This window comes from Protopterus annectens, chromosome 7.part0, assembly GCF_019279795.1.
Source record: "Protopterus annectens isolate FY-2018-M chromosome 7.part0, PAN1.0, whole genome shotgun sequence".
Lineage (NCBI taxonomy): Eukaryota > Metazoa > Chordata > Ceratodontiformes > Protopteridae > Protopterus > Protopterus annectens.
Genome location: NC_056739.1, coordinates 254,287,760 through 254,299,807, shown reverse-complemented (window position 1 = coordinate 254,299,807; position 12,048 = coordinate 254,287,760). Strand labels below are relative to the sequence as shown.

General features: G+C 38.2%; 1 protein-coding gene across 1 annotated transcript in view; it reads left to right on the top strand.

Annotated features, from left to right (window-relative positions):
• The window catches only part of LOC122806380 (zinc finger protein 883-like), a 181,119-nt gene that overhangs the window by 106,871 nt on the left and 62,200 nt on the right, over window positions 1–12,048 (top strand). The window contains exon 4 of the mRNA XM_044076734.1: window positions 3,097–3,219. Within this exon, the coding sequence (XP_043932669.1) occupies window positions 3,097–3,219 (123 nt within the window). The remainder of the gene's footprint in view (window positions 1–3,096; window positions 3,220–12,048) is intronic.

The following is a 12,048-nucleotide window of genomic DNA, read 5'->3' as shown; positions in this document are numbered from 1 at the left end:
TACAGGCCTTGACCGCCCCCCCCCTTTCGAACCAGCGGCTACGGTGGATCTCAAATTCTTGTCTTACAAGACAGCCTTTTTGGTAGCCATTACATCGGCCAAGAGAGTTTCAGAGCTTCAAGCATTATCAGCTAAACCTCCTTACTTGGTATTTCCTCCGGACCGTGTTTACCTCAGGACCAACCCGTCCTTTCTTCCTAAAGTTGCATCTGAAGCAAACATTAATCAGTCCATTAACCTCCCTGTTTTCTTCCCTAAATATGAAAATAAAGGTGAATACAAGCTTCACTCATTAGATGTCCACAGGCAACTTAGATTTTATCTAAACAGAACGGCTGGTCATAGGCAATCCGACCAGTTGTTTATTTCCTTTGCTAAATTTAATTTGGGCAAGCCAATTTCTAAAGTTTCTCTGTCTCGCTGGATTTCACAGTGCATCTTATTGGCTTATCAAGCTTCAGGAAGGCCCGCACGGAGGTGTACATGCCCATTCAACCCGGTCAGTATCTACCTCGGCAGCCTTCAAGGCTAGGATTCCTCTAGATGATATTTGTGCAGCAGCCACGTGGGCTTCATCTCATACTTTTATTTCCCACTATAAGTTGGATCTTGCATCTAGGGTTAGAGCATCATTTGGCTCTGCTGTGCTACTGAATATCCTTCCATGATGGCCGCCCAAGATTCAGGTAGCTGGGGACTCTGTCCCACAGGTTGCAGACAAATGAATCTCCTACTTCAGATTTAGAAGTTATGTACTCACCATAACGTTCCATCTGAGTAGGTGTATTCATTTGTCTGCAACCATCCCGCCCTCCTATCCCCCTGGCCTTTCAGTTTCCTGCATATTATCTGTTACCCTTTTCAGGGTGTTGTTGCTGTTGACAAACTCGATCTGAGGTCATGAGGGTAGAGCAGGGCATTATGGGTGAGTGGAGGAGCTGAGAGCTTGGATCCATAGCTGGAAAACCATGCCGGTTCGGATCCGATATCGGATCCATAACCCACAGGTTGCAGACAAATGAATACACCTACCCAGATGGAACGTTATGGTGAGTACATAACTTCTAATTTTAATAAATGCACTAAAATATACTCTCTATTTCCAAAATGTTTGAGAAGCACAGTCAGAACCCAAGGATATTCAGGCAATTTTTTTTTTTTTTAAGAAAGGGAGAAAGGAGGAACATAAGGAAAGAAACTAAGTGGGTCGGCCTTCTCAGATATTCTTTCTGTATTAGGTAGAATAAGCTAGTTACACTAGACTGGGAGGAGTGTCCAAGATCAAATTTAGAGTAGGGGCGGGCAACTGCAAGGCCAGCAGGTATAAAGACAAGATGCCAATAGGAAAGGAGGGTGGGAGAAAACACTACAGAAATGTTTATCACAAGTGAGGCAATAGCTATGAAATACAGTACAAGTATGCAGTATACAATAAAATTGCTATAAATATCTAGAATAAGCAATAACTACTACAAATATGCAAAAAGAAGGCTACTTATTGCTATATATCACAGATCAGCTGCTCCTCCTCCTCTGATAGCTCTGTGTGTAATGGCTGAAACACTCAAGTTAACTTATTAACAGAAAGTTGAAACCTGAAACAATTTTAAAAAAAGCTCAAAAGAACCGGTGAGGTGCTTTCTCCAAGCCGTAGCCCTGGCAACCCAACTAGACAATGACCATAAACACAAAACTTTCACTGAAATGTGAGGGGATCTTTTTCAACAGGAATGACAGTGTGTGCATGTGGGGCACAGGCAACTGATTCAAGGGACCTCTAGCTTCTGGGATATATGAAAGTACTTCTTTACAGAAAAGGTTGTGGACATGTGGAGTGGACCACTAGAAATGGTGATGGAGAGAGAATCCACAGAAGCACTTAATATGACACAGGACATGTAGAGAAAGGTGCAAGGGGCCCAGAGATGGAGGTAATGTAGAATGCTGAGTGCACCTAAACAGTAAAGTAGGTAGGCTTATCGCCTCCTTCTGACATCATGTTACTCTGGCATTTCCTACTCTGCATTCAGTAATAAACTTCCATTTTGTCAGATGATAACAGGTCCATCAATAAGGAAGAATTAGAATACTGTAAGTCTGTAAAGAAACACCCTGCATTTCTGTGATTTGTATCAGTCTAGGCAGAATATCAAGCTCCTGGGTGATTTTTGTCTTTATTGTTTTACCCATTTGTTGACTGGGTAAGCCCACTGGACAATTTATTCCTTTTCGGGATCAACCTGGGAGTTAAGTGACTTGTTCACAGTTGCACAGCAGGTAAGTAAAGGAGGAAGGACTCCAACCTTGAACTCTGGCACAGGAAGCAGCTCATTAGCAGTTCAAATAATCTTTAAATCATGGATCCGTATCAAGCCAACATGTATACATTATCCAAAATAATATGTTAAATTACAGGTATAAATCTGTTAAGGAAAATTTTTTTCTAAGGGGCTGGATGGAGACTATGATATTTTTCATAATTTCAACCTGCCTTTTAATTCTGTGCCAAGTATGCATCCATTGTATACAAGATGTTTGCATCTAATATGTAAGACAAAAATGGAAGTTTTTTTCAGGCAATTGTATTAAATCAATAAATGTCAAGTTATGATAGCCATTGTTGAACTCGTAAGAGTTTTTCACAAGTTGCAGGTTGCTTCGTTCCAATGCAATATTGCAGTAAATAGAAAAAAAATACTGCCACGTATGATAAATTCATGTCAGCACTGTCATGCATTTTGGTTATTTTTAGGAACTCCTTGGATGTTTGAATAGTTAGATCAAGTACATAAATGCTTATGTGTGCATGTTCCTGTTCCAAAGCTAAATGTGACTTAAGCATTTTAAATCTGCTTCAGATTAACATGTGTCATTAACTTTTGATGCATGACTTGCGAAATTACAAATCTATGTCCAATTCTTTCCAAATCTTTACTAATAAATTGTTTTAAATTCAGAAATGAAGACAATGCTATTGTTTAGGGGAAATGCATGGTGGAAAAGCTTTCAGCAATGATGAGCAGTAATACAGTTATGGCTAAATTACATTATTATGTTCATATAACATTTTTTCTAACAATTTCCTTTAATTCACAGAATGCAGTATTCCAAAAGACGAGTTGTTACTTATTTTGAAAACAGTTGAGAATTTGTGGTCTGAAGATGGACAAGCAGAAGAAAGCACAATACCGGATAGTCACTTAGAGTCTTCTCCAGGATGTAAGTAGATGTAAAAAGATTGTGCCAGCTTTTTTCAGCTCAGAATGAGATAAGCACTGCAGTAGAAATATGTGAGTGTATGCACATCTGTGTTAAGTATTAGATTTGAGAATGTCTTAAACACAGAAGATGAAGATTCCTGGAAGGTTTTCATTTGTGCTTCATTATTAGTTAAGCAGAATAGTATAAAGCTCTAATAAAAATCTTTTGACTTTTCCCAGTTAGGGGTCGCCATAGCGGAACTCCGGTCCGCTCATGATTGGCAGTGGATTTTACGGTGCCGAGCTGCCAGCCGATACCCAACCTTCAATGAAGGCACGCCCATTCACACTCGCACCTACCTGCATTTCTTTAATGTCACTCGACCGTGGGAAGAACATGCAGACTCCACACAGAAGGCGCTCCAGCCGAGAATTGAACGGGAGAACCTCTTGCTGTGAGGCGATAACGCTAACCGCTGCAACACCGCGGCTATATAAGGTATAAAGGCAGAGGAATGATGACATTTAAATATAACAGGGACAGAGAAATGATGTTTCTGTCAGTGTAGATGGAATTATATGTTGTATAGAATTACTACATTAACAGTGGTATGATAGTAAATTGCACCAGTTTGTTATGTTGGCAGTATGAATGTTACTTATTATGGACATTTATGTGAAGTCATAAAAGGTGTACATTTCACAACTCACTGCGATGAGAAACTCATATCATCATCATCATCATTCTCTTTCGGCTTTTCCCGTTAGGGGTCGCCACAGCGGATCATCTCTTTCCATTTCTTCCTATCCTCTGCATCTTGCTCTGTCACACCAACCGCCTGCATGTCCTCTCTCACCACGTCCATAAACCTTATCTTAGGCCTTCCTCTATTCCTCTTACCTGGCAGCTCCATCCTTAGCATCTTTTTCCCAATATACCCATCATCCCTCCTCAGCACATGTCCAAACCAACGCAATCTCGTCTCTCTTGCTTTGTCTCCAAACTGTCCAACATGAGCTGACCCTCTAATATACCGATTCCTAATCCTATCCATCCTAGTCACACCGATTGCAAATCTTAACATCTTTAACTCTGCCACATCCAGCTCTGACTCTTGCCTTTTTGTCAATGCCACTGTCTCCAACCCATATAACATAGCTGGTCTCACTACACTCTTGTAGACCTTCCCTTTCACTCTTACGGATACCCGTCTGTCACAAATCACTCCTGACACTCTTCTCCACCCATTCCACCCTGCCTGTACTCTCCTCTTCACCTCTCTTCCACATTCACCATTACTCTGAACTGTTGATCCCAAGTACTTAAACTCGTCCACCTTTACCAACTCTACTCCCTGCATCCTCACCATTCCTCTACCCTCCCTCTCATTTACACACATATATTCTGTCTTAGCCCTGCTGACCCTCATTCCTCTGCTCTCTAGAGCATATCTCCACCTCTCCAGAGTCTCCTCAACCTGATTCCTACTCTCACTACAGATCACAATGTCATCTGCAAACATCATAGTCCACGGGCCTCCTGTCTGATCTCATCTGTCAACCTGTCCATCACCACTGCAAATAAGAAAGGACTCAGAGCTGATCCTTGATGTAATCCCACCTCCACCTTAAACGGATCTGTCACTCCCACTGCAGTCCTCACCACTGTCACACTACCCTCGTACATATCCTGTACCACTCTTACGTACTTCTCTGCCACTCCCGACTTCCTCATACAATACCACAACTCTTCTCTAGGCACCCTGTCATATGCTTTCTCCAAGTCTACAAAGACACAATGCAACTCCTTCTGACCTTCTCTGTATTTCTCCATCAACACTCTCAGAGCAAACATTGCATCTGTAGTGCTCTTTCCTGGCATAAAACCATACTGCTGATCACTAATCCTCACCTCCCTTCTTAACCTTGCTTCCACTACTCTTTCCCATAACTTCAAGCTGTGACTAATCAGTTTTATCCCTCTGTAGTTACTGCAGCTCTGCACATCACCCTTATTCTTAAAGATAGGTACCAAAACACTTTTTCTCCACTCCTCAGGCATCCTCTGACTTTCCAAAATTTCATTAAACAATCTAGTTAGAAATTCCACTGCCATTTCTCCTAAGCACCTCCATGCTTCCATTGGTATGTCATCTGGGCCAACAGCCTTTCCATTCTTCATCCGCTTCATAGCTGCCCTTACTTCCTCCTTGCTAATCTGTTTCACTTCCTGATTCACTATCCCCACATCATCCAACCTTCTCTCTCTCTCATTCTCTTCATTCATCAGCCTCTCAAAATACTCTGAGAAACTCATATAATGGAGCATATAAGTGACACATTAACATTTCCTCTCGTTACTTTTTTCCACATCTACAAAACAGATATTGATTTCCCAATGCATCTTGTTAAGCAATGGACCTAGAATACAGACAAATCAACTAACCAAAAAAGATGAGTACTGAAATGCTATGCTTTTTGCTTCGAAACAAGAATTGTTGTGGTTCTGGTTTATAGACTAAACTTAGTTTACTGAGTCTTATAATACCAAGCTGAAAAGACCAAACATTAAAATGTTTCCAACCATAAAATCTAACGGTGTTATTAGTACAGAAAATAATATATTTTTGGACAGTGGCAAGCCTAAATGCACCCTTTTTCCCCACATACGTATATGTGTAAATTCTGCATTTTGAGACTGCACACCAAAACTGTAGCTAGGTCTTCTGACACCATGTACAGTTCCCAAAACTAGCATCTCCACAATTCTTCTGCTTGAAACTGTAGCAAACTGTGACCACAAATGTATTTTTGGCTTTCAAAAAGCATCAGTACTGTACTCTTGCACCGAACGTGGTTTTAGTCATTTAAAGACTAGTCAAAACACCATAGGTCAATGGCTAGCCAAATAGTTTTTGGGAATTGTATAATTTTGGTGTACTATACAAAATCCACTGGCTTGAGTCATATGTTTCTGAAGAACTGGGGACACTGAAATTTAAGGGAACCTGGCTATTGAGACTTTAGGCAATGAATTGATAATTTGTTAGAAGGGGCAGAATTTTAAAGAGAAGGTAGAAGCAGAAAAAAATGAACCTGGATCCAACAACAAGATGGCAGAATGTGGAACATGCAAATAATGTAAGTTCTTTTATGACACACCCAGTATTGTTTCAGGTTTCCCTGTAGTTGCTGGCTGTGAAGGACATTATAACTATGCTACTATCAGGGTTATTTATATTGCAATTTGTGTGTCATGTGACTTGTTTTATGTTGGGAAGACTAAGTGTCAGGTAAGTGAATGAATAGATTGACAGGTATATAGTATTAAAACCTGTCATCTAACAAATGGCCTACATGAACATACCCTGAACTGTAACAATTTGAATTTTTTTTTTTTGTAATACTTGAAAAGTGTCCACCAAATACATGGGGGGCATAAGATTGGGAGAACCAGTTTGGCAGCTAAAATTGAATCAGCACTGAAATCTGGACTGAATGAGCCCCTTTTCTGTTAACAGCTTTCTTGAAAAGAAAGCTGCCAAACTGTAAACAGCGTTTTAAGTATTAGTCTATGTTTATTACTTGAACCTGTGTTGAAAACGTATTTTGTGTTGAAATCGTATTTTGTTTAGAGTTTGTATGTGTACACGTCTACTAAACTGGAGTATATGAAAGGAGTCGTGTGATTTGACTGACGTGATCTTTTATTTGTTTTGTTACTGTTCTGATAGTCTCAGTATAAAAGATACAAAAGCTCTTAGTTAAATTAAATTTGCAGTATGGAAGGAATCTGTGTCACTTTTTTATTGCTTATATATTAAATTCACAGTGTGGAAGGAACCTGTGTCACTTTTTTATTGCTTATATATTCAAATCAATGGAATTGCAGCCGTGTAACTAAATGCAAAGCATAGTTTGAAATTCTCAAATCTAATCTCTTTTTAATCAGATTTACAATAATATCTGTATTGCTGTACAACACAGAGTTAAATAAACAAATAAATACACACAGGAATGAGACTGTTTTAAAACAAGATTCAGACTTCCAGTGGGGAAAAAATTCAGTTTATGAAACACTCACATAATTGTTACAAAGTTCAGAACTGCTCTATTGGAACAACTCCTGTAAAAGTCATACTGACATTGTAAAATGAAAGCACTAGATAGAACAGTAGTTTGTGGTGAAAGCTAGATGAAAAAATCAAAAATGTGTGTGAATCTGGTCAGCCATGTTAAGGGGAAATGTAAAATACCTAGAAAAGCATGGTCATATTTTGAAATTTCCAGATGGATTTTTATAAATAGAATGGTTCCCTAGAGTTACTCCATGTGCAAATAACTTGGAGAGGGGGTCTTTCCTAGTTATCAGTTATATATCCCCATCCATGAACCATGATATCCACACTGCCTACTCGGATCTACTTGAGTCGTTCAAAATACAACCAAACACCCTGGTTATGGGTGACTTTAACAACCCGTCCATAGGTTGGGTAAATTATACATGTACAAACATACTCACCCAAAGGCTCTTGGACTTCGTTAACTCAAGTGCCTTGAAGCAGATAGTTGGCACCCCCACAAGTGTATATCTCTCCCTGGTGAACTCTGATTATAAATCAGTCCCTTTCAAAGTAACAATGGCACCCCCCCCCCCCCCCCCACACACACAGAAGACAACTACATTTTCTTATGAGAAGGCATTAACAGCTTCAGAGCTCCTTTCCCCACTGACAACAAGGACACCTATAGTGGGATATACACCAATGCATTGTATAAACATCTATACAATTGTACTGACTCAGCCGTACCTGATAGGACCAAAGCAAGATCCTCGACAAAAAACAAGCCTGCCTGGTATACATCTGCCATAAACAGCTTATGTAATAAGAGGAAGAAAGTGCTGCCTAAGAGCAACAAGGAATGATCTCAGAACTGGAAGCTCACCCTTCTCACCTTGAGCAAACAAGTAAGACATCTTTTAAAGTCCTCTAAAGCTAACTATGCCTCTAGATTAGCATCCCTAGCTAAGGATAATCATAAGGCATTCTTTAGCTACATCTGAAACCATAAAGCAAAAGCCCAGATTTGCACTGAACTGGTAGTGATTGGTAACACATATACTGAACCAGTGGAAATATCCAACCTGCTAGTGGACAGGTTCAGTGAAAACGTCTCCCACCTGTCCTCACCACATATACCTCAAAACATTCCTACCACCTACTCTCCACCGCTTATCTGTAAAGAACAGGTCAAAAGCACTCGTTCCAATGTCAAAAAATGGTCTATATGGAACCTGATAACATGTGCAAACATGTAAATGCCAAGATGGAACAGTAGGAAATGCCACTCCACAGTGAAACAGTGCACCAAATAAGCCACTTCAATAAAACCAATACTGGAGTTTATTGAGCCAAAAATTTAAAACAACAGATAAACGCTATCGTCCTGACCACTTCAGAACTATATCAGATAAATAATTAAACATTCCAATACATTGTATAGTAAAAATTAAAAACGTCTTGACCAGTTAGTGGATTGTTTACAATGACACACCCCTTAAAGAGAAACACATTTTAAATCCCATAGCTGTATATATAAATCACATAAATTCAATGTATACAGCAATAAATATAGTAAAACATTCATGTAATACAATAAATAGGTAAAAAAAAAAAAAAAAATATATATATATATATATATATATATATATATATATATATTTAAAATTCTATTAAAAATGTATATAATTAATAATTTACTGTATTATCTTTCTAGGGCCTTCAATTTTAAAAGGGAACTAATAGAAATATGCTCATTTAAGCTTGGCCAGCTGGATGCATTAAGTTGCAGCTGCCAGTATAGTTCCCTTTTCTCTAATAAAAGTGGCCAAGCACCACCACGGATTTCTTTTGTTATGTTGTCAGTAATAATAAAATTGAAGGAATGTCCACTGTTTTCCATTATATGTTTGATAAGTGCATTGGTGTCTTTTTTTTTTTTATTTTATATCGTGTAAATGTTCGTAGATTCAACTTCTGATCTGTTTTACCTATATAAAAACAGCTGCAACAATTGCATAAAGCACAATAGATAATCCTTTCAGAGGCACAATTATATTTTTTGGTGAAGCCTTACTTTCACATTGTTGTTGTTGTTGTCGTCCTTCAGCTTTTCCTGGTTAGGGGTCACCACAGCGGAACTCCAGTCTGCTAATGATTGGCAGTAGATTTTGATGAACGCCGAGGTGCCAGCTCGATGGTCAACCTGAAAACTGTTACCTTCCTTAATGTGTTTACAATAGTTACACATTGCACACTTTTTCATGTAGCCATTAATTACTGTTTACCTGTGGTTTCATTTCAAAAATGATTTTTAGATTTCTGCTCTTCTTAAATACCATGGTTGGTTGGGTACCTATAAGTGGTCTAATAGCCTTCTCATGATTTAGTATGGACCAATTCTTTTCTAGGATTCTTCTTAAGTTGTAACTGTCATTAGTGTAAATAGTAATAAATGAGGTCGTATAGTCCCTTTTCTCTTCTTGATTATTATCGATAATCACCTGAGCTAACTATGTTGGTATCCAGGTTGGATAATAGAGGACTAAAAAACCTCTCTCCCTTTTATACATTACTTTCACCATAATATCCATAATAAACTTGTATGGGTATCCAGGTTGGATAATAGAGGACTAAAAAACCTCTCTCCCTTTTATACATTACTTTCACCATAATATCCATAATAAACTTGTATGGGTAACCTCTACTTAGAAACATACACTTCAGGTTATCACATTCACTTAGGAAATCCTCCATTGTCAGAAACCATCCGGGCTGCCCTAACAAACTGCCCTTTTACAATGGCTTTCTTCAGTTTCTGTGGATGTGTGCTAGAATAATAAAGTAAGGAACTGGAGTAGGTTTCCTTTTTATACACTTTCAACACAAATTTGTTGTTAACATAATCCTTGATTAAAAGGACATCCAAAAAAGGTTCCATACCATAATTATATGTGAATCTCAAAAATGATGTAGTGGAATCCATATATGCAATTAAATCCTTGATGTATTCTGAGGGTCCATCCCATAAAATAAAAATGTCATTCAGGAAGCAAGTGTAACATTTTACATACTTAAAGAGCAGGTGAAAAGGAATTTCTTTTCCCATTGTGTGACAATATTCGCATAAAGGACCCCACATGAGGAACCCAGTGCCACACCCTCCTGCTGTAAATATATTTTATGGTTGAAGTAAATAAAATTATTCCTCAAAACAAGTTCAAGTAATTGCGTGTATACCTGGAAACTGTTATGTTCAACACCTTTCTCATATAAAAATTCTGAAAAGCAGTCATGCCCTGTGCAATGGGGAATGATAGAATACAAATCTTTAATGTCAATAGTCAAAAGCACATATGAGGTTTTAAACGGAATGCTGTTAATAAGTTGTAAAAGACTCCATGAGTCTTTACAAATGTGGGATTCCTTGTACACCAGTTCCTTGAGCTTAATATCGAGGAATTTTGCAATTTTTGTGGGTAATGGAGACTTTAGCGTCTACAGTGGGTCTCATCTGTGGTTGTTCGAGGTTTTTATGTAGTTTGGGTAACCCAAACATAACTGACATCCTGGGATGTGACACAGTTAAATAATTTAAAACATCAATGGTGATGGAACCCTCAATAAATAAATCCTGTAAGTCATTTTTAATTCTATTGTATGCTACATATAATTCATTAACAGAGGATTTTGTATAGGCCTTCCCTTCTAGGATGTGTAATGTCTTATTGGTGTAATCATCCTGATTCATAAGGACTACCCCCTCTCCCTTGTCGCGTTTCATTATTCTAACTGAATCAAGTACACATTTGATATCATGTAGGACATCATATACATTCTTGTCCACCTGTCTGTGTTGGTTAATCCTTAAAAAATTACAAATATCTAATTTGCATATTCTTTCAAACAGTTGAATAATAGGGTGAAGTGGGGGTTGTATGTACTGGACATAGCCAAGGGGTTAATAAAGTAGTCCGAAAACAAATTCTGAAACAAAACCTTAAAATTCAATTTGTGTGTGTATAACTTAAGGCCTATTAATATGTTGGAAATGTCTGTGGATTTTGCAGGTACATAAGTAAAACTTTTAGCAAACAACTTACAGTGTTTAGTCTCAATTGAAACATTGGAAAAATTGTATACTTTAAAATCACCCTCTGAATTGGTAATAATGTGACAATGGGGTAGTAAATGATCAATACTATCCACTAAAAAAGGTAAAAAATCATTATTTAATTCCTGTTGGACCAAGTTTGTATTTCCCTCTCATGTTCCATTGAGTGCTGGGGGGATATGTGTTCCTGTGGTTTGCTTCCCAAGATTGGTCCAGACCAGCTGTTTTGTTACTCAATCTCTCTGAGCGTATCGGGGTGGGGGGGATTCCCGAGGGTCTAAAAAAAAAAACACTTGAAGAATCATTAGAGAACTCACAGTTAGTATCAGAATTATTAACATGGTCTGGGAACTTGTTGCCCCATTCTTGTGAAGGGGAGGGGGTTGGGTAGGCCCAACCCTTACCATAATCATTTTTGTCCCTGTTAAGTTCTTTCAACTTACAGGCTGTAATAGAAGTAAATAACTGATCTATGCTATGAAATATATGTAAATGTTCATATTTAAAATCCTCATATTGTGTATGTTCACAAATACTTTTATCAAGTTCTGTCACACTAGCTATTAAATCATTGATAACAATATCATTATTTTTTACAATAACTTTCATGTATTCAGCTCCATGATCATCAAACAGAGTCATTAATTCTTTATGCAGGTCAGAACCTGCTATC